Source organism: Martes martes, assembly GCF_963455335.1.
Source record: "Martes martes genome assembly, chromosome: 1".
NCBI lineage: Eukaryota > Metazoa > Chordata > Mammalia > Carnivora > Mustelidae > Martes > Martes martes.
The window spans coordinates 106,633,149-106,655,260 of NC_137888.1; the positions used below are offsets into that span (position 1 = coordinate 106,633,149).

The 22,112-nt window shown below is 39.1% G+C and overlaps 1 protein-coding gene across 2 annotated transcripts in view; it reads left to right on the forward strand.

The window, feature by feature from the left end:
• SENP2 (SUMO specific peptidase 2) overlaps nucleotides 1-21,064 on the forward strand; it is a 34,980-nt gene extending 13,916 nt beyond the window's left edge. For both annotated transcript variants that reach the window (XM_080830054.1, XM_080830053.1), the window contains exons 6-17: nucleotides 574-742; nucleotides 2,468-2,571; nucleotides 3,893-3,987; nucleotides 4,418-4,469; nucleotides 5,312-5,378; nucleotides 6,974-7,150; nucleotides 8,447-8,578; nucleotides 9,842-10,045; nucleotides 11,576-11,655; nucleotides 14,382-14,466; nucleotides 17,129-17,224; nucleotides 18,752-21,064. In XM_080830054.1, the coding sequence (XP_080686180.1) occupies nucleotides 574-742; nucleotides 2,468-2,571; nucleotides 3,893-3,987; nucleotides 4,418-4,469; nucleotides 5,312-5,378; nucleotides 6,974-7,150; nucleotides 8,447-8,578; nucleotides 9,842-10,045; nucleotides 11,576-11,655; nucleotides 14,382-14,466; nucleotides 17,129-17,224; nucleotides 18,752-18,814 (1,324 nt within the window). In that variant the 3' untranslated portion in view covers nucleotides 18,815-21,064. The remainder of the gene's footprint in view (nucleotides 1-573; nucleotides 743-2,467; nucleotides 2,572-3,892; nucleotides 3,988-4,417; nucleotides 4,470-5,311; nucleotides 5,379-6,973; nucleotides 7,151-8,446; nucleotides 8,579-9,841; nucleotides 10,046-11,575; nucleotides 11,656-14,381; nucleotides 14,467-17,128; nucleotides 17,225-18,751) is intronic.
• Nucleotides 21,065-22,112: the final 1,048 nt, after the last annotated feature.

The following is a 22,112-nucleotide window of genomic DNA, read 5'->3' on the forward strand; positions in this document are numbered from 1 at the left end:
CAGGAGAGGCAGGCTCTGTCAGCAGCAACAAGGAGTAGGAGGGGGCTTCATGGCTTCCATTTTTTAAATGGTTATTAATGTAGCATTCAGGAGATAATTACTGAGTGCCATTTGGCCTAGATTCTGTACTAGGATATAATAGTGAAAGGATGTAATCTCTGTTTTCATGGAATTTGAAAGTTTAGTGTGGGTTGTACACATTAAACAAATAATGACACCAGCAATTAATTCCAGTGGTGCCAAGTGACTAAAGGAAAAGTGTAGCACCAGAGGAGGGTATGTGTCACAGGAGAGCTAAATCCAGAATTGTGGTTGGACAGTTGGGCACGAAGAAGAAGGCAGAGGCTTTCGTGTGGCCGTCCTGGTGACCGCAAACAGACATTCCATAGTGGAGGGAGTGCCCTCTGGTCTAGAGATAGATTTATCTTTTGTGAATGGCAGGTAGTTGTCTGATTTGACAAGAGCAGGCTTAACCTAGGACAGATAGCTTAATCACAAGATGGTCTGGGAGCTTAAATTTCAGCAATTTAAGGAGTTTGATAACTTTTTCTTTTCTTTTTTTCTGTCTCGCAGTTTTACTTTGAACTCAGAGGGGTATAACAGAAGACCAGGTGGCCGTCGTCATAGCAAAGGCCCTTCAGAGAGTTCCTTAACCTGGAAGCCTCAGGAACAGGTTGTAACAGAGATGATTTCTGAAGAGGGTGGCAAGGGTCTGAGGCGTCCCCACTGTACCGTGGAAGAGGTAAGCCCTTTTAGCCTCTGTTCTCTTTTAAAAAATAGTTTATCAATTTTCCAGGGAATCAATAAAAGCGTACTGGGATACAGAGTTCAAAAGGGATGGAAAGGTGTCCAGTGACTGTAAATTTCCCAGTCTCCCTTCCAGTACCTGACCCTAAGACCCTGTCTGATGGTTAGCAAGTAACCACTGATACACTTGTATGTACCCTTCTGGAGATACTGTATAAATACATAATTCATCAATTTTCAGATTTTTTTTCGCTATAGGACAGAAAAAGGAATCATGCTAGGGAGAGAGGAGATTCTGTTCCTTTTGGGTGTTTGAATTCTTCTACTAACTTGTTTCTTTTATATAGCATAACTGTAACTGCATAAGAGAAGTAAACAGTGAACGTGTCCACTTTTTCCTTTTTCAGGGCACTTAGTGTGGTATCTTCATCAACAGTCTTCTTTTTTACTTCTTGCTTGAGATTTTTGCTTATTCTAGGAGAATTTAGAATTATTCCTGTACTTGGCATTTCCCAGGACCATCATCTATTGCAGTTTGCCAGATGGTTTTGTTTTCTGAGCCATTTAGTTTCGTTGGTCAAAGAGTTATTGGAGGTTCAGGTGTTGTGCTCGTTGTCAGCAATTCAAAAATTGAATAAAATGTGGTCTCTGTCCCCTAGGAGCTTGTATCTAAATAGTTGTAATCAACAGAGGCAAGTAGAGAGAGGAACAGACTGAAGTAGGCTTCAGTATCTCTTAGATGAGAAATCAGAGATGGGGCTGAGCAAAAATATAGGGTATATACAGGATATATTCTAGAAATATTAAAGGTAATATTAGCAAGTCCATGTTCATTGGGTAAGGATAATACAAAGTTAGAAGAGCCCGAGTCTCAGATTTCAGTCTTGGGTAAATATGTGTCACTGGCAAAGATACCCTGTGTGTTTAGTGGGAAGATGATGACTTTAGTTTTGGACATTGTTTAAAGTGCCTGTGAAATATTCAAGAAGACCTATCTCGTAGACTCTTGGATGTAGGTGATGGGAGAAATGAGAAGAAGGCAGGGTTAGAGATACATTTCTGAATCTTCTGTATATTGGTGTTTGATAAATCAGGTGAGCTAGAGAGGTACTCAGGGAGAGAATGTAGTGTGAGAGAAGAGATAATGGGCAGACCATCGGCATTTCAGGGCAGGCAGAAAAAATAATTGGCAGTGGAGACTGAGAAGATCAGAAATCAGGAGTGTATTGTCTAGGAAGGCAAAGGGAGGTCAGCAGGGTGAGGTGTTGGAGAGAGAGAGGTCAAGTGATATAAGGGCTGAGGAAGTGTCTGCGGTGGGTCATTGGTGACCCTGATGAGACCAGATCCATTTTGGAACCTGAATGTTCTGAATATGCAGGTGGATTATTTCTGTTGAGTTTTTTGTGGTTGACAAAAACTGTCAAAACCCCAGATGCCATCAGAGTCTAGCAGATAACATTAATGAGTGGAGTGGGCTGGAGCGAGTGGCCCATCTAAGGAAAATAGCCCTACCCAGCTCCAGATTGTCGATTCAGTTTTCTGAAAAAGGCTAGATTTTTAGATTTTTCTTCAAATTTATAAAGTTGGTAATTCAAGAAATTTAAAAAGTACTGGCAAATAAAACACATCTGTGGGCTGCATTTGACCTCTGGTCTCTGTTTATGATTTAATGATAGCTGTAATGCGTTAAAACTTAAATGACATCCTTTCTTTTATTTAGGGTGTTCAAAAAGAGGAAAGAGAGAAATACCGAAGGTTGTTGGAGCGACTTAAAGAAGGTGGTCATGGAAACTCTGTTCCTCCGGTAGCTCCTGCTTATCACAGGTAAAAATGAGCTAACAAAGTAAATGCTTTGCCACACATCTTTGTCCTTATTTTTGGAGAGGAGATTGACGAGAAAGGATTTGTTGAAAAAAGAGGTTTACATTGAGAGAACTAGCCTTATAATTTGCCTCAACGGTGTATTTAGTAATAAGATATAGAGTATGCACAGTGGTTTTACAAAATAGATTTTTCTGTTAGCTTTAGGATCTTTTGCTCACATGAACTCTTGAAACTCTGATATAGAAAAGTAGAATTATAGGTGGAAATCAAGTTCTGAGGGAGCAGAGTTTTTTCAACCTCTCCAGCATACACATCTCTTGTCTTTTTCTGTCTCTTTCCCTCTCCTTCTCCTTTCCTGCCCAGTTCTCCCTCTCTCCCACCCCTAGCCTTTCTCTCTGATACACTACACAGTTTCTGTGGCATGTCGGCGAATGCATTTTTGCATGATTGGAAGTCCTCCACGTTAGAAATAAGATTAAAGTCGCCCCAGGTTATAGAAGGTTTTCTTCATAAGACTTGTTAAATATTCTAATGCTTTGGGCAAAAGATGATAGTGGCAGAAGGAGCTGATGTCTGGCCTTATATTCACCTGTAAAAAAGGGACAAAGAATATGTGAGTACAAGATTGAGGCACACAGGAGAATTCTAACAAGTGGTGTGAGAATACACGGCAGGGTTTGGGGGATCCTGGAAATTATGTAATGGCAAATTGAAGGTAAAAGTCACAAGGCTGTCTAGCTTGTTGAATGTACAAATGGCAAAAGATTTTTTTATATTTTATAATTTTATTTTTTTTTATATTTGTCTAGGAATTTTAACTTTTGTTTTGTTTTTTAATTCGTTTACTCAGGCGGAATATTAATATTTTCTCTGTTTTGACTAGCCAGTGTTGGAAGCAGCAATATGCTTCACAGGCTTTTGCTCCTGTCATGTTGGCAAGATCCTCAGACTATTTTGCTGTTTACATTCCTGGTTTTATTGTATTGTTTTAGGATTCATTTCATTATGTCATTTAAAATATTTCATCTTTCAACTTGAGTTTTGTCTTACTGAGGTTGTTTGGTTGAGATGTGCTGGGGATTGAGAACATCTAATTTTACCAACATTGAAACTGGAGGTTAGGGTAACTTGACTAAAATATTAGCATCAGGCTTACACTCCTTGTATCCCAGTCCCAGATGGTGCTATGTTGCATCCTCTCCTAATTTGATGTTACAGGGTAATCAGTAAGCCCTGTTTCAAGGAACTTGTCAGATGGAGATAATATTTATGATAGACTTTCCTTTTGTATCTGACCTTCTTCACTTTTTGTGTTCCTAAGCTCTCAAAGAAGTCAGATGGACACATTAAAGACCAAAGGCTGGGGGGACGAGCAAAGTCACGGAGTCAGAACAACTCAGTTTGTTCCAAAACAATGTGAGTTCCCAGATCTAGCCCTATCTCCGTATATTGACCTTAGTTCACGTGCACATGAAATTGAGAAATGACATCCTAGTGAAAGATGGTGTACCAAAGTTTGAAACTTTGTGAGACCCCAGGGCTTTGACTTGGGATTATCCAGTATAAGTAGTTTAGTAAAAAGGCTATTTCAGGACGAAGTAGATTCATAAGATACCTCTTGATTATTATTCCTAGCTTCCACCTAAGCAAGTACTTTGTGAGCCTAAAATTAGTTTCTTAATATTTATTTTATTAATTTCTTTATATTTCTCCACTAGCTGTTCACTAAATGGCACTAAATGATAAGTAAATGTCTTGATACTTTGGAAACTGTGTAAGTTGAAATTCCAGCTGTATTATTGATTAAAGAAGGAAACATTCAATCTTTTCTTTATCATCTTCACAGACAGAGTTGTTGAAACAAGGGGACCTTTATGCTCAGTGAGAACTGAGAAGAGGTACATGGTTCAGTTCATTCTAAGTTTTCTTTTGATCCATTATTTTCTTCATTAGCTATATTGATGAATAACTATGTCTAAAGAATTCTGAATTCTCCTTAGCTCTGGTAGCTGGTCCTCAAAAATGGGTACACGGGTAGCAGTTGTGTTAGATGCCCACCCTAGCTCAGAGGGTGCCCTTCTGCCCTGGGCATTAGGGGTTGGGAGATGCAGATGCCACTTGGATAGGAGTGTGATTGTAGTGGGTATCTGTAGACATTAGCACCCCTAGTATAAGAACAGTGAAGGCAGTTCTGTGTGCCTTTAGGATTTTGGATGATAGTTATAGCAGAGTTTGGGGTAAGCTATGGCCCTTGTCCAAATCTGATCCACCTGCCTATTTTTTTAAGTAAAGTTTTATTAGAGCACATTCATGCTGATTCATTTCTATACTATTCATTTATATACTGTTTGGCTGTTTTTAATGTCTGATGGAAGTTGAGAAGATGTGACAAAAGCTGTAAGATTTGGGGCACCTGGCTGACTCAATCTGTAGAGCATGTGACTCTTGATCTTGGGTTCCTTAGAGTCATGACTTTGAGCCCCCCCCCCTTGTTCGACATAGTGGTTACTTAAAAAGAAAAAACAACACCAACAAAAAACAAAACCCATAAGATTTGCAAAGCCCAAAATATTTATTCTCTGACTCCTTTTCAAAAAAACTTTGCTGACCCTTGGTTTAGAGGACTAGATAAACTCAAGGTGTTTTTTGTTGACAAATTATTAACTCTTATTTCTAAAATTAGTCTCATGTGTGCCAGTTAAAATTATCCAGCCTATACTCTCCCAATATTTTTCCTCAGGTGTTGTTCAAAGGGGAAAATTTCTGATACAGAGAGGACAGTTGGAATCAGACTTGAAAATGAAGGTGTAAGTGGAAACTCTAGTTAAATTTTATGTTGTTTTACTCTTTCACCTGACCTGTGTTAAAATGTTGGTGCTCATGAAAAGAAAGATGAAAAATATTACTTTGATTTCTAATTTGATTGTTTTCTTTGAAAAAGCAGCAGGGATTGAAGATATACAACTTTTGGCTTCCTTCTGAATTCCCAGATTTTTACCTTTGTATAGTAGCCACCGTTTTTGTAAGAGAGACCAACTTGCCTCCATCCCAACCCTTATCTGTAGAACCTGGCTTCTTTCGGAGAATTTTAAAAAACCATATGGTTTCTAGGAAAGATATGTTCAGGACCTTTTGAGAGTCAGGAGCTCACATCTATTTCAAAATTTAGCAATCTTATGCTTACTTGGATTTTACATTTTTCGATGTAAGTACTGGAATAAAAAGTGTTCTGTGGTCTCCATAACAATACCAACATTTTAAATAATAGCAGAGTGTTTTGCTAAACAGTCTATCCAAAAGAAATACATTTCTAAATCAAAGGCAAACTTGAGGTTTTAGATTATTTCACATTTTAGATACATAGAAATACCAAAGTTTAGGGTGCTGCTTTATCTGAAGCAGCAATCAGAAAATCTTCAATCAGATTTTTCTTCTCCCATTAGACCACTGTGTAGGTTGAGTGTAGGTCTCCAAACATCCCCATTCCCAGTCATTTGGAGTGAAGCCTTCTATATAGAGTTTCTGTTTTTCACCTGAGGAACACCAGCTGCAAAATGGGGAAATTATGGCTGAGAGAGCACAGAGAAGGAGTATATTTGGAACCTGGCTAAAGACTACCTGGTGCTTCTCTCTGTGTCGAACCTGAAGGCTCTGCTGTCTGGGGCCAGCAGCTGCTGGTTTCCTAGGACCAGGATCCCTGGCCGTGAACTAGAGAGAAGAGTACTGGCTCAGCCTCTGGAGACTAGTGTGGTTCTCGTCTGAAGCTCTCTTGCTAACTCAGTTTCTTAATTTTAAAAGTTGGGCTACTAGATGTCTTAAATTCACTATTTAAGGTCACATAGGGTCACAATAAGGAAGGACATTGTCAGAGTTTCTGGAATGCTGGCAGAGTTCTATTTGCTGACCCAAATGGTGCTTATATAGGTGTTCATTTTACAAAGATCAGGTGGTACGTAAATGTTTGTACATTTTTCTGTAGTAAATAATTCCTTTAAAAAAATGAAATGGATCAAGTTTACTTATAAGGATAGTAGTACTTTATTCCAAGTGATGGGATTATGGGTCATTAGGTTTTGCTTTTTTAAAACACTTCAAAATGTGTTATAACCATCTTATTTTTCATTGGCTAAGAGAACTGAAAATACTTTTCTTGCTGCCTACAGGGAGAGTGATAAGTGTGCTGTTTCATGGTTTATAATTGAGGTGTCCTGTGAGCCTTAGGTCTCAAGCATTTTTTGTTCCTCTTGCAGGGACAGGCAGATAGACAAAATCTCCTTCACTTACTTGGGAGATTCTCTAAATCTCTCAGGACAATGGCACTGTTCTATGTTTCATGTGTTATGTGTGTTTATATGTGTAAATATCAAACATGTCAATAGAATATAGACACTTTTTTGATCAGAGGAGGGGACACCAGCTGGAACCTGACCTATCCGAAGAGGTGTCAGCCCGACTCCGCCTGGGCAGTGGGAGCAATGGCTTACTCAGGAGGAAAATGTCAATACTTGAGACAAAAGAAAAACATTGCTCAGGCAAAGAGAGGGATAAAAGGATGGATGATCTTCTTGAACTTACAGAGGTATTGTTTCTTGTGTTGATCAGAATAAGAGGCATGTTTTTAAATGACTTTAGTTACCAAGAATTGAAGACATGTTTTATTTTGAGGAGTTTCTTCAGGCTAGGGACGAGTGTATGAGAGAAATCAGGTCCAAGGGCTGTCCAGTCACTGGCTACATTGATCATTAGTGATCTGTGAAGGTGGCCTAAGGGATCAGATTAATGTTCAGCAAATGTGAGTAGATATATTTGTCACATATCTTGGAATATAATGGGTTCTTTGCAGATTTTTCTTCAAATATTTTGGGTTACATAGTATGGGTTTGGCATTAGGAATGAGTTCCTTGCATTTTTAAAATGTGATTCTTATTTACTAAAATGTCCCTTTCATTGATTATTGCATTTGAAAATAGTGAAAACTTAACTTGAAACACCAAGGAAATCAAGGTAGTTAAAAATTCTCTTTTTAAAAGTGAGCCCGTATCTTGGCTCCTTTTCCAGTGTTGTGTTAGTAGGTGGTAATCAGTCAGTCCTATGCAGTGAGAACCTGTTGAGCACTTAGACCATTGGACATGGAAGTGGAGAGATCCATAAAACGGCATAATTGTGAGCAGTGGAGGAAGCAGGATTTAAAATATTTGAATGAAACTAATTTCTGTTGGGTTTATAGATTCATCTCAGTAGCTTAAGTATGCATTTATCTGCATAATTCTTCAGAATAATGAAGCTATCTATTCAATGAGGACTCAGTTGGTAGACCAGAGTTTCTCCCTGTTTGCTTATTCCCTTCATGTCCAAACTGTATAGTATCGTCGCCAAGGGGTTCTAATTCTATTACTTTGATGATTTTAAATAAAAGGTTAGTAGGTAAATAAGGAAACATGAAAATACTTAAAGAGTATTGTGAAAGGAGCAAAGGCTGGAAAGTTAGACACCCTGGGTTCCATGCTAGGCTCTTCCTTTTAGTAACTGTCTGACTTTGAGCACATAACCTAAGTTCTCTGAGCTTCCCTGCTTCTATAAAATGGTAATAATACTTTCCCCACAAGCAAGGATTACTGATGTGCTTCAAGGGTCTGGTACCATGTTTGACTCATAGTGCTCAATAAAGGATAGTGAGATAATTGAAACTGTACTTTAAATGTAAATATTATTATCAAATTATTGTTTCCAGAAGCTGGTAATTGAACTAACATTTTTTATAACTATTAGTAAAACTGCTTTGTACTGTAGAGATGAAAAACTTGTTTTAGCCTCAGACTCTTGAAATCTGATTATGGTTCTATTTAAAATACAACCTCTGGACTTTCTAATTCAGGACATGGAAAGGGAAATCAGTAATGCCCTAGGTCATGGCCCACAGGATGAGGTCCTAAGTAGCGCTTTCAAGCTGCGAATCACTCGAGGTGACATCCAGACCTTGAAGAACTATCACTGGCTCAATGATGAAGTAAGTTGTTTTTTCCCCCCAATTCTATCATTATGCTTAACCATTTGCCATCTATAGCCAGAGCGATTTCTACGTGATTATAAAGGGTTGGGAAAGCAGCTTTTAGTTTCATTTAAAACAGAAACATCGCAAATGTTAAAACAGTGGTCCGTTCTGATTCTTTGCTGCCTTTGATTGGCCATGTTTCCCTCTTCTGCATCAGTGCTTTGTTTCATCCCCCACTTTATTTACTAGTAGTCTTCAGTGACTTTTTTTTTTTTTTTTTTACAATTTTATTTATTTGTTTTTAACTAAGCTCTGTGCTTACTTAAGCACAACGTGGGGTTTGAACTCACGAGCCCGAGATAGAGTCAGTCGCATGCTTTGCTGACTCCGCCAGCCAGGCACCTCTTCAGTGACATTTTTATAACCTTGGGTGTAGCTGATGAATAGAAAGAAGCAGCAGGTGATACTAGTTTAGAAGAATTCTTATAAGAGCCTTTTTATTTTTCCAGTAGTAAAGGGATAGATTGATCACTATGCATACATGTATCTATAAAATATGTCTTTTTCTTGGAGCGATAACTATAAAAATTTGCCTAACTGTCATCTTGTATCCTTACATAGTTAGCTAGAACTAGCTCTTAGTTCTTGCACGTATTTTAGCTGGTCTTTTCCCTAACTCCCCAAAGTCCCTGCATTTTACCCCTTTGCCTTCCTTCCTATTCCCCACCCCAGACTAATGACATATAAACACATTCTTATAAAACTAGTATTTTTGTTTTACATTGTAAATGTTATATATTTATTATAGAAAATTTGGGAAGTACAGGAAAAGTAAAAGAAAAATACCATTCAAAAGTGCCAGCACTCAAAAATAAACAAAATACTAATATTTGGGTGTATTTTCTTCCAGTTAATATTTTTTATATATAGTAAAATTTATAAATACTAAAATTCAATTCTAGTTAATATTTCTGCATATTTTTTTCATGTGATGAGGTTATGTACACCTTTTCATTATTGAAGACTTTCTCCTTGAGTTCCTTGGCTCTTTTACTCACATGCTTCAAAAGTACAATTTTACTCCTTAAGTCCTCCCATTTTGCATTCATTATCTTTTATTTTCCTTACTCTGCTGTAAATAGTCCCTTCATCCCCATCTCTAGTACCTTCCTTTCCTGGAGCTTCTTACTTTCTAATTGATCCTAATTTAGTTAGGTAGAAATTTAGTTTTGGTAATGTACTTGCCATGTTCTGACGCTTACTCCCCTGGTATTACAGGTCATTAATTTTTACATGAATCTTCTGGTGGAAAGAAACAAAAAGCAAGGGTATCCAGCACTTCATGCATTCAGTACTTTTTTCTATCCCAAATTAAAGTCTGGTGGTTACCAGGCAGTGAAAAGATGGACCAAAGGGGTCAATCTCTTTGAACAGGAACTTATTCTGGTGCCTATTCATCGGAAGGTACATTGGAGCCTGGTGGTGAGTTGAGAGGGTTAATTGTTGGAGTCTGTATAATGGCTGTTTTCTTGAATAAGGAAGGCTACCCTTTTCTGTCCAATTAAAAATCCGGTAGTATGGGGCGCCTGGGTGGCTCAGTGGATTAAGCCTCTGCCTTTGGCCTGGGTCATGATCTCAGGGTCCTGGGATCGAGCCCCACATGAGGGTCTCTGCTCGGCGGGGAGCCTGCTTCCCCCTCTCTCTGCCTGACTCTCTGCCTACTTGTCATCCCTCTCTCTCTCAAATAAATTAAAAAAAAAAAAAAAAAGAAAAATCCGGTAGTATATATAAAGGCATACCCTATAGAGTCCCTTCTTGGTTCTTGAGTTGAACAACTTAGAAAGCTGTATGGCAATTAACTGAATTTAAATTTAAACAATAGTGTGGGGGCGCCTGGGTTGCTCAGTGGTTAAAGCCTCTGCCTTCCGCTCGGGTCATGGTCCCAGGGTCCGGGGATCGAGCCCCTCATTGGACTCTCTGCTTAGCAGGGAGCCTGCTTCCTCCTCTCTCTCTGCCTACTTGTGATCTCTGTCTGTCAAATAAATAAATAAATAATCTAAAAAAAAATAGTGTGAAAAAAATATAAAAAATTAAATTATAATCTCACACACACACACACACACACAAAGCTAGCTGGCATACAGGAAAACAGCAAAGAGTTTTAGTACACATATGAGTTCTTTATTTGATTTCTTTAGTTTTGTTTACAAGATGGTACCGTTTGATTATAGAAAAGTAAAGGTATAAAGAAAAAAAACAAGAACAAAAAAATCTCATCACTTTGAGAAGATGACTGTTTTGCTGGTTAAGTTTCTAGGCTTTTCCCTGGGACTGGAAGTATATAATTTTATAGAATGAAGCTCATATCTCATGATATGATATTTTATTAAAAAATGTGTCTTAGAGGGGCGCCTGAGTGGCTCAGTGGGATAAAGCCTCTACCTTCGGCTCAGGTCATGATCCCGGAGTTCTGGGATCGAGCCCCGCATTGGGCTCTCTGCTCAGCGGGGAGCCTGCTTCCTCCTCTCTCTCTGCCTGCCTCTCTGCCTACTTGTGATCTCTGTCTGTCAAATAAATAAATAAAATCTTTTAAAAAAATTAAATTTAAAAAAATGTGTCTTAGAAATATATTTATGTTGGTCTCTCTCTCTGCCTGCTTGTGATCTCTCTCTCTGTTGAATAAATAAATAAAATCTTAAAAAAAAAAAAAGGGGGCACCTGGGTGGCCCAGAGGGTTAGGCCGCTGTCTTTGGCTTGGGTCATGATCTCAGTGTCCTGGGATCAAGTCCCGCATCGGGCTCTCTGCTTGGCGGGGAGCCTGCTTCCCCTTCTCTCTCTCTGCCTGCTTGTGATCTCTCTCTCTCTGTCGAATAAATAAATAAAATCTTTAAAAAAAAAAAAGAAATATATTTATGTTGGTACTTGTATTGACTTTTTAAAAGATGCTTTTCCTTTTAGAAATAAAATTGTTTTGGTTAAGATGTTTCTGGATGTTGTATTTTTCCATTACAGGTGATAGACCTAAGAAAAAGGTGTCTTAAATATCTGGATTCTATGGGACAAAAGGGCCACAGGATCTGTGAGATTCTCCTGTAAGTAAAGACTGAACAGCTTTACTGTTGTGTCATTATGCCCTTGTTAGGTGATCTATCTTCTGTTTAATCCAAGGAGGCTCTGGTGGCTGGTAGTATAATGTTGAGCAAAGGTTATTCTCCCAGTTGTTCAGGAATTGACTTGTATTCATCTTCTGGTCAAAAACCCCCCTAATATCTGGTCTTAACTGAGAACTTTTATTTAGTAGCATCATTGGAAATAAGTTTGTCATGCATTATAATGTAAAATATGTCTTATTAGACTCCTGTGATTTGAATTAGGGTTCTTTGGGATTGACACATTATTCTGAATGTTCTGAAGAGCAGTTGACTAGGGTCTTATTCCTCGAATTCTTAAACCTGCTCATGTCTCTGCTTTCCATGATAGTTGGGTTCATGTCAGAACTAAGAGGTAACTTTTAAGTTAAAGCTTATGGTTTGTAGGCAACTGTTTCAAATAGTAATTGCTAGAAACCTGCCTTCAAAGCATAGCCACGATTAAGCTGTGTAAAGTGGTGACATGAATTTCACAGTGAGGAAGCAGTTCAGTAAGAGCAGTCTGTTTTGAACCCCTTCTGCTCGCTGGAAGCAAAAGGGGTTCTCGTTTTTAATTTTAGTAAGGATACTTGAATAAGTTTACAAGGGTACTTTAGTAAGGAACCTCCTAAGTGAATGACAAGAATATTTGTTTTTAATAACAATTAGTTCAGTTCTCTCTTTTACAGTATTGTCTTAGTGTAAAAGATGCTTTTTATTTACTATTTATCTTGAATAGAAAGTTTAAAGAGAAGAAAGTTTAAAAAATTATAAGATACACTGAATTGTTTATAAGCAGTTATTTCCTTCTAGTCTTCTCTGTTTAAGATGTATATAAAATGCACACATACATACATGTGCACAGGCACATACATATTATCACATATATAGACATGTTCTCGCTGAAATCATACAGCAGAGTTTTATGTCCTGATTATAACAGAATACAAAAAAATCGTACTTCTTTCACACCTCACTCTTTGCTTTTTCTTTCTCCCTCTCCCTTCTGTGGGTATCTGAGGCCAGCTCCCTTTCCCGATGCTCCTAGTTCAGCTTTTTTTCTTTTTTTACCATTTTTTCCATTATTACCTCCCCCCTCATAGAAAAATGTAATTTAATTTCTCCATGACAAGAGGAAATAGCGCTAAGGAATAAGACTTTCGGTCTGTTGGGTTTAGAGGGCTACAAACCTTTGAAATATCTAAGATTCTTGCCTCCCAAGAGACAGTTTCCACCTCCACCCACTCGGGGGCGGGATTGCTCCCACTGAGAGTGTAGTCCAGGCACCGGTTGCCTTTACGGGAAGGTTAGGATGAGAAGGGAGATGCCTGGCTTACATTTGATAACCCTCTGAAGATCTGGATAAACTATACTTAAGTATATATCTCCTAGGAACAAGGAAGTTCCCTTACGTAATCACAATGTCATTATCACACTTAAGAAAATTAGCCATCAGAGGCACCTGGGTGGCTCAGTCAGTTGAACATGTGACTCTTGCTTTTGGCTCAGGTCATGATCTTGGGGTCATGGGATTTAGTGCTTAGCTGTGTTGGGCTCTGCGCTTAACGGGGAGTCTGCTAGAGATCTTTCTCCCTCTCCCTGTCTCTCAAATTAATTAATTAATCTTAAAAAAAGGAATATTAGCAGTCTTTGTAATTTTTGGCTCATGTTCTGATTTCCTCAGGTTTGTTTTACAGTTTTTTCCCTAATCCAGGAAGCCGGTCAGAGTTCACACGTGGATATACTATCTCTTTAGTCTAATTTAGAATAGTCATCCTTTTTTCGCTTTTCATGGCAAAGGCGTTTTTTTGTGGGGGGGAATCTAGGCCAGTTGTCTTATTTTATACTTACTTTAATTTTTAATTGAAGTGTAGTTGACACACAATGTTATACTAGTTTTGGGTATGTAACTTAGTAATTTGACAACTCTAGTTATGCTGTGCTCGCAAGTATAGGTACTTTCTGTTTTAGATCTTTTAACTTCTGGTTTAGTTAACATACAGTGTTATATTAGATTCAGGTGTACAATGTAGTCAATACAATGATTCAGCCATTACAGAGCATTGTATGTAATCAGTGCACATCACAGTAAGTGTGTTCTTAATCCCCTTTACCTGTTTCACCCCTTGCCCCACATTTTATATCCATTTTTAAGTGAGAAAAAGCAAGTAGTGTAATGAAGTACTTTTTAAAATAAAGTTTATGTTTTTAAATTGTGAGGAGTGGAGAACTAGAAGAATACATAGCGAACTTATTAGTAATTACTGCTGGATGGCTATTAGGAGGTCTTTTGCCTTTTACATTTTACAGGTTTTAATTTTCTAAAGCATGTACTTTTTTAAAAAAATATTTTATTTATTTGACAGAGAGAGAGAGAGATCATAAGTAGGTAGAGAGGCAGGCAGAGAGAGGGGGAAGCAGGCTCCCTGCCGAGCAGAGAGCCCAATGTGGGGCTTGATCCCAGGACCCTGAGATCATGACCTGAGCTGAAGGCAGAGGCTTTAACCCACTGAGCCACCCAGGTGCCTCAGAATGTACATTTTTTGTAAGCAGGAAAAATACTAAAAACCAAAGCAATCACATTTTTAAAAAAGCTAGTGAAGATGGTTTGGAGAATAGCCTGTCTGTAATCATAATGGTAAGTCTCCACTGGGATTCATCAATATATTCCTTCTTTGTTGTTTTTTTAGTCAGTATTTACAGGATGAAAGTAAGACCAAAAGAAATATTGATCTGAATCTTTTAGAGTGGACCCACTACAGCATGAAGCCACATGTAAGTGACAATCATTTGTATTTGAAGTGCTTTGTTGTATTTACTGACTGGCGTATTGTGTGGACTTGGCTTCCTCCCTCCCCTCACTCACTCATAACCTTTAGGCATGCATTCTCTTGAAGTATATGTCTTAAGAATTATCTACTTATAAATCTTTAGAAATTCATTTCACCAAGATGTCTGCTTCTTAGCCTTTATTTCTTGTTTAGATATGCTGGGGCACCTGGGTGGCTCACTTGCTTAAGCATCCGACTCTCTTTTTTTAAGATCTTTACTGAGGTGCAGTTGACATAAGAAAAGTGCATTGGACAAGTTTTCACATAGGTATATACATGTGAAACCATCATCACACTCATGATAATGAAGATGCCCATCACCCCAAGAGCTTCCTTATGCCCCTTGGGAACCCTTCCCTCCAGTTCCTCCCTGGCCCTGGCCCATGCCCGTGCCACACAACTCATCTGCTTCCTGCCAATTGAACATGTTTTTGCTGTCCACTATTTTAGATTGTCTGTTGGAAAGGCCTATGATTCACACATCATTATCACTTGCTATAAACAATGGTTGTTTGCATTTACCTAGTTCTTTTACCAGTTTATTGGCTCTGGGTTCATTCTTGCATCTCATACTTTTCTTGGGAGATCATTTTTTGGAAACATATCCTTTAAAAATTCTTGTAGCCAGTGTCTGTTGGTAGTAAATGTTCTTAGTTTGTGAAAATCTGAAAATGTGTCTACTTCACCTTCATACAGGAAAGATATTTCCTAGGTTGTCAGTGTATGTTCACTAACAACTCTGAAGGTGAGTCCACTGTGTTCTGGTTTCCTTGTTGCTACTGAGACATCTGTTGTATAGCTCCTGTTCCTTTGCAGACAATTTGTCCTTTCTTTCTGGATTTGCTTAAGCATCCGACTCTTGATTTCGGCTGAGGTCATGATCTCAGGGTTGTGAGAACCATCCTGTGTTGAGCTCCACAGACACAGGGAGTCTGCTTGAGGTTCTCTGTCCCTCTCCTTCTGCCCCTCCTCCTGTATGCATGCATGCTCTTTCTGTCTCTCAAATAAATCTTAAAAAAAAAAAAAAAAATTGTGGGACACCTGGGTGGCTCAGTCAGTTAAGTGTCTGCCTTTGGATCTGGTTATGATACCAGAGTTCCTGGGATCGAGCCCCCCGTATTGGGTTCCATGCTCAGCAAGGAGCCTGCTTCTCCTTCTCCCTCTGCCACTTCCCTGGTTTCTCTCTTTCAGATAAATAAAAGAAAATCTTTAAAAAACAAATTGTAAGTAATAACTATATGCTAGGATGTAGCATTTTCATTAGCAGAAAAGCTAATAAACTGAAGTCAGCTATTTTTCTTGGCTGGTGCTAATGAAGGTTTAAAGTTCTTGTTACTTACTGGGAATTTTGCTTATTTAGGTCTTAAAGTTCTCCTGCCACAGGTCCTCAAGACTCAAGTATGCTTTTAGTGAATACGCATTGTATTATATTTTCCAGATTTGAATCTCATTCAGGGTTTGAGAATACATACATTTTTGAGTCCTAATGGCTTCTTGTAAAAGTAGGCTGCATGAATTCAGTTTTAACCCTCACCTGTGTACAGTGGCTCCCCTACCTTTACTCAAAGAATTTTCCTTCCTAAGATGAATAATTAGAAGGTTAAGCTTTGAAATTTCCTGAGGAAAGCATAGATAGAAGGTGTCTCTTAGGATGAATACCATGTTCTGGTATGGGGAACGTAATACAGAAAAGAGATTCTCTTCCTTTGTACGTCGGAGTCTGTAGTTCTGTCCACTCTGTGGGAGATGCTGTGCTCAGGAGAAAAGCATGAGCTACCTCCCATATGTGTGGCTGTTGTGCATGTTCAAACGATCTTTTCTTTGTTTCCATACATCTGTATGTAATACATCTGTATTTCTTTGAATAAAAATTGAGCTTTTGTCATCTAGAATGTTTTCCAGCAGGGGATTCAGACTTTTGTTCTTACTGTCTCGTGCTTCTTAGAGCTGACAGCCAAAATGTGGGGCTGGCCAAGATTAGGGCAGCAGAGGCCCAGAGTGTATGACTTTAGCTCACATGGATTGGTTTATGATGCCTTCAGCACTGCTTGCAGTGAGCTCTGCTTTTGCCTCGGTACAGGATTGAGCCATCAAAACAAGATCCTGATTAAAGCCTATTAAGAGGCATTTTTTCTTTTCCCTGCTTGTAGCTATAGGGGTCAAAAGTTGTGCTCTTATTTTCCTGTGTAGAGAAGAGGAGTTAAACCCTGCAGTATTGAAGTAGGTTAGTTTTATTGTAAGCCTGTTTCTGATTGAGCCATATTTAGCCCTTTTCAGAATTTATAAAGTGCTTCTGAAACCATTCTGACTAGAATTCCTGCTCCTAGTAATAAACCTTCAGTTTGGTTTCTTAGTATGAGAGCCAAGAAATGGTATTCTCACTTTGCTTTTCTTTTTCTTTCTGAAAAATATTTTCTTTGGGGGTCATGAACTCCATGTCATGGTGGGGGTTTTTATGCCACATGAAGATGGTTTGTGTAGTACCTTTAACATTTCTTTGTAATATTGTTTATCTGCTGTAATATTTATGAGAAGTCAAAGGAGTTTGTGTGTGATGACATTTTATCCTTTTCTCCCCACCCTCCCCTTTTTTTTTGTAATTTTAGGAGATTCCTCAACAGTTGAATGGGAGTGATTGTGGAATGTTTACTTGTAAATATGCAGATTATATCTCTAGGGACAAACCTATCACATTTACTCAGGTGAGTGACGCCCCCTCCTCACCCAGACTTGTTAGGGAACAAGCTCACCTCTGAGCGCGTTCCCAATGCCTGGTGCACAGTGAGGTCTTAACAATGGCAGTCCTGCCACTGTTCTCACTGTTATCGCCCTCTGGGTGGCCCCTCTCCTACTGGGGTCAGTGTTTGTCACTGCATCTGTGCTTAGGTTGCTCTTCCTCTTTGGTGGCCAGTGAGGCAAATTGCCTATCTCTGAACTCCAGTGTTCACTAGCTCCTGAGTATTACTGATATTTTTGGCCAAAGGAGGGCGCAAGTAAGAGTGTGTGACACCCGGGGAAATGAGGCCTTGTGTGAAGCTAAGCTGCGGGTCTGAACTAGAACTACAAATGCTGCCTTTCCCTTCCGTGCTGGTTACTTAGGGTTCTCCATGGCTCTGTATTTGAGTGGGAATTTGAGTGTGTTGGGAACTCTTGAGAATTTGTTTGTAATAGTGGATTCTCAGCCTTTTTATAACGAGGACCACCCCCCTTTAAAATACATTTTTCTTAACAGATCTCATTTGGGTAGATGTCTACCAAACTATTTACTAAGTAGGACTAATGACCCTATCCAGGCTGGTGAGCAATAGGATAACTAGGGCTCCCATGCTGAATTAATACAATTATAGTCGAAAATAAGGCACTTTTTATTGGTTAGTTTTAGCAGTTTTACTAAGAATAAATGTGTGAATTTTTTTTTTAACTCCATGTTTTGAGCTATTTAAAATAACTTACACATCCATGTGTTAAGACTTTTTAGGCCCCTCTAGGTAGGAAATCACTATTTCATAGTAAAGTGGCATATCCGTCTTATGATGAGACACCAGGAGTACCTCAAAGGTATGAACTTCTGATGTCATCAAAAAGAGGACTAGTTGAGTTACAGATAATTTTGGATTTGTCTTGTGTTTTGGTGCTGCTTTGAAAATTGGCTCATGTAGTGATTATCATAAAGCAGAATAATATATTGAACAAAGCCATGTCATTCTTCGATGCTTCTAAATAACAAGGAGTTACTTGCTCTCTGAACCTACTGACATGAGATTTGAAGGGCACAAGTGGCCTTTTGAAGAGAATTGGCAATGTACAACATGTAAAACAAAGAAATTTTTGAATTTTTATTCCTTTAAATAAAGTTCATGTTTTCTCAAAAAAGCAAAATATGTTCATTTTAGAATGTTCTGTAAGTATCTGTAAGAAAAGTTTCGTATTATGCTACCACTTGGATGCTTCCATTTTGGTTTACGTCTTTGTTATGAAGTAGTTGTGGGATTCTGTTGTATAATTCTGCAACCTGCTTTGATTTTCCTTAACATGTAAAAATGTTTCTGAGACATATAATATAATAATAACAGTATAACCTCCTTATTTATGGCTTTGTAAATCTGAACCCACAAAAGAGTCAAGGCTTCTATAAAGGACATGGTTTCTTCTGTGGTTACACCTCAAGGTTGTTGATGGGGGCGCGTTACTGTGTAGTGTGTGATATGTTGTTTGTGGCCTGTCTGCAGCACCAGATGCCTCTCTTCCGGAAGAAGATGGTGTGGGAAATCCTTCATCAGCAGTTGCTGTGAGAATGCCCCGCCCAGTCCCTTGAGCTGCTGGTGGTTCTGTCACGGAGGACGGATGTTTCCATATACCTCATGCATCGTGGGTTCAGAAGTCCCTGCATCACCTCTGTTGTCTCACAGGTACTGAGCTGTCGGGCGTGCGCGCCGGCCTCTCCCGCACCCTGGTCCTGACGTGCCGTGTGGAGGTTCTGCCTGCAACCCTATGTATGAGCCTGTGCCTGCTCAGAGCCTGGACTGTTCAACCCACACAAGAACAAACGCTAATTGATAACTTTTTTTTATGATTTTTTTTCCCTGTGAATGTGGGAAATGCAGGATTTATTCTATGATTTGTCTTTTGTGTGTTTGTTCACGTGTGTTCATTTGCTCACTCATTAGCAGACATAATGGGCTGTGGCTATGTGCTGCTGCTCTTCCAGTTAACTCTGAATTACCTGTTTGAACTATTTATTTTTGAAAGGAGTGTTAATCAAGCTCTACTCCCAGCTGAAGATCAGGAGGGCAATCAGGGGGGTGGGGAGGAAGGAAGTGTTAATGAACTTCTCTAAGGCTGGAGCAGAGACTGCCAACTCGAAGCTGGAGATCTTCTTGTGTTGGAGGCTTGACGATGCCAGGAGAAGCACTGCGGCCGAGGGCTTCGGCCGCCTTCCAGAGCACGCCTGACACGACAGCACTGGCGTGGTGGCATGGAAAAGTGGAACCGTGGCTCTCCAAGCATATTCAGAAGAGTGTCGTGGTCATCCTAAAGAGACCATGCTTTCTGGAAATGAGGTGACTTGGCTACTCTTGAAACTGGATTTGAAGTAACTGTAAACCCGAAATCTTCATTTTCATCCTAGATCTGGTTGAGTATAAACCTCAGAATTGTAAGGGCTGGCCTGGGCCGTTGATTTCAAAAGATACTATTCACTGTAAAAGCTATTTTTCCTCAAAGTTTTTTTTTCTATATATAAAGCCGAAATTAAGTTTTGTACTCATTAGGATTTACATTCCTCTCCCCCCCATTCCATCCCCACTGAAATTTGGAAGAAAATTTAGTACTTGGCTCTGAGGCTGCCAGTTATACAATAATCTATTTTGCATATGAAAGTTTGTATTTAACTTTTTTGTTCATTAAAAACTTTACAGTGGTTACGCATTTTTAATTTCAGAAAGTTTAGAGTTGGTCAGAACATATTTTGCGAGATCTAGTGCCTAGTGTTGCTTTTCCGATGTAATAAAGGTTGTCTGGCAGAACCTGAAAAGTATATGCTGAAATGATTTCTAATCCTTTCTGTACCTAAACCTCCCAAACTTGTTCTGGTGCACAAAAGCAAGGTGGTAAAACCAGAAAAATCAGGCATATGTTCGCCATGAGTCAACGTGTCTGCCATCTGGAGGGCATGGCCGCTGGTCCCAGGGGCATGGTATTAGAGCCAGTTTTCCGCAGAGATGTGTCAGAGTCTTGGTATAGGATCTGGGGCTGGGCAGAAAGTGTTGTGCCTGCTTGATAGGTACTCCGGAGGGCACGCGCTAGATGCTGATTAAAGGATGAACTGGCTCTGCTGAGTCTCAAGCTTAGGCTGCACAGAGCCGTTTCTGGAGGCTACTGGAGCTGTGTCAGTGAGTGCTGGGATCGAGCAGCTGGTAAGCCAAAAGCCAGAGGTTCACTGGGTCAGCATTATACTAAAAACCTGGTTCCCACTTGGCTCTTGGAGGTTTTCCCTGAGAATTTAGTACCTCGGTTAAGATTTGTTCCACGTGGGGTAAATCCTAAGGAATGGCGGTTTGTATTCTGCTCCAGTGAGTGACTCTGGGGTTTCGTTCGTGTTAACACGAGTATTTGAGGGGCTACTCCACGCACCTTTCGCTGAGCTGCCCACTACTGTATACTCTTCAGGACAGCCCTTAATCATCTCCCAGGACATAACAAAATCGGTGAGAGCAGAGCGTGAAGCTAGAGAGTGGCATCCTAGTTTACCCTGAGTTCCTGAATTTAATAGTTGCTGCAGGCCGTGCTTCTCTAGGCACTGATGTGTCTCAGTGCAGAGAACCTTGTCAGTAATAGAATTTTTATATTTAAACAGCTTATGAGAAAAGCAGTCAGGTGATGAAATCAACAGCTGATCCTACCAGTAGCCAATTATCAACATGAAAGCCAGTGTTAGATACATACTTTTTTTAAATTGCAGGCGTTTGGGGATCTGAAAAAAAGGTTGAGTGGACCATTGCTCTTTTTTAGTAGGCAGTCTCTCCTAAAGATTGATAAAGATGAAAAAAAAAAAAAACACAAAAACTATTGGTAAGCAAGTATCTTTCTCATGTTTGACCTTATACCAGAGCTGGTATGTGGTGGGAGGGACACAGACCTGTGGCATTTGGAAGATGTTCCGAAGAGCCCTATATTCTACCTCAGTTGCCAAGGACCGTTAGAACTTCTGATCTGTTCCTCCTCTGAAATCCTAAGCACAACTTGAGGAATGGCACGTTGAGTGGTGGCTGTTTGCCTGCACTGTAAGGAGTTGGTTGGTGCTGGGAGAATGTGTCCTTGGAGAGCTATTGAACCTCAAATACAAATAAATCAAGGTTGAGAAATTTAAGTCTGTAATAACTTTAGTATTATAGTTAAGCTACATAGTTTAAATTGGCTTTTGTGAACTAATTGGGAACCTGATCTCTCGTTTCTTTGAGCAAAAACTCTTTAAGCACCCAATATTCAAACAAACTTTTGGTATTGTTTCTAAGTTAGAGATCTAGCTGGCTGTATTGCTTTGATAACTTCTTTTTCTTCTAATTTACCTAATCTATAAAATGAAGAGTTTGGGTGTATTGAAATAGGTGTTGATTTAATCTATTTATCAATAGATAAATAGGTATTGATTTTATCAAATCAGTAGGTGTTGATTTTTATCTTATTTACCAATAAATTCATGTCTTTAATTCAGTGGCTTTCAAATTTTTTGATTGCAAATTTTTTTGTATTTTTTATTGTGACCAGCACACATATATATGTAATATGATTTTATGTGGACACAAAAGTTTCACAAAAACACTACTTATCCTTGCTAAAACTCTGATAGTGTCATTTCTTTTTTTAAAAAAGTGTAGGTTTTGACCACCGAGCTGATTTCTCAACCCACTAATGGATAGAAATCCACTTTAAAAACTCAGCTCCAAATCACCTGACAGCAGAATGCAAATTATGTTTAAAACTATAAAGCTGGAGACCACAAAAATATGGTAAATGTGGGACTGTTCTGAGATGAATCAGTCTCAGTCTAGGAAAATGGGCCAGAATCTTTCAGACCCTCAATGGAAATAT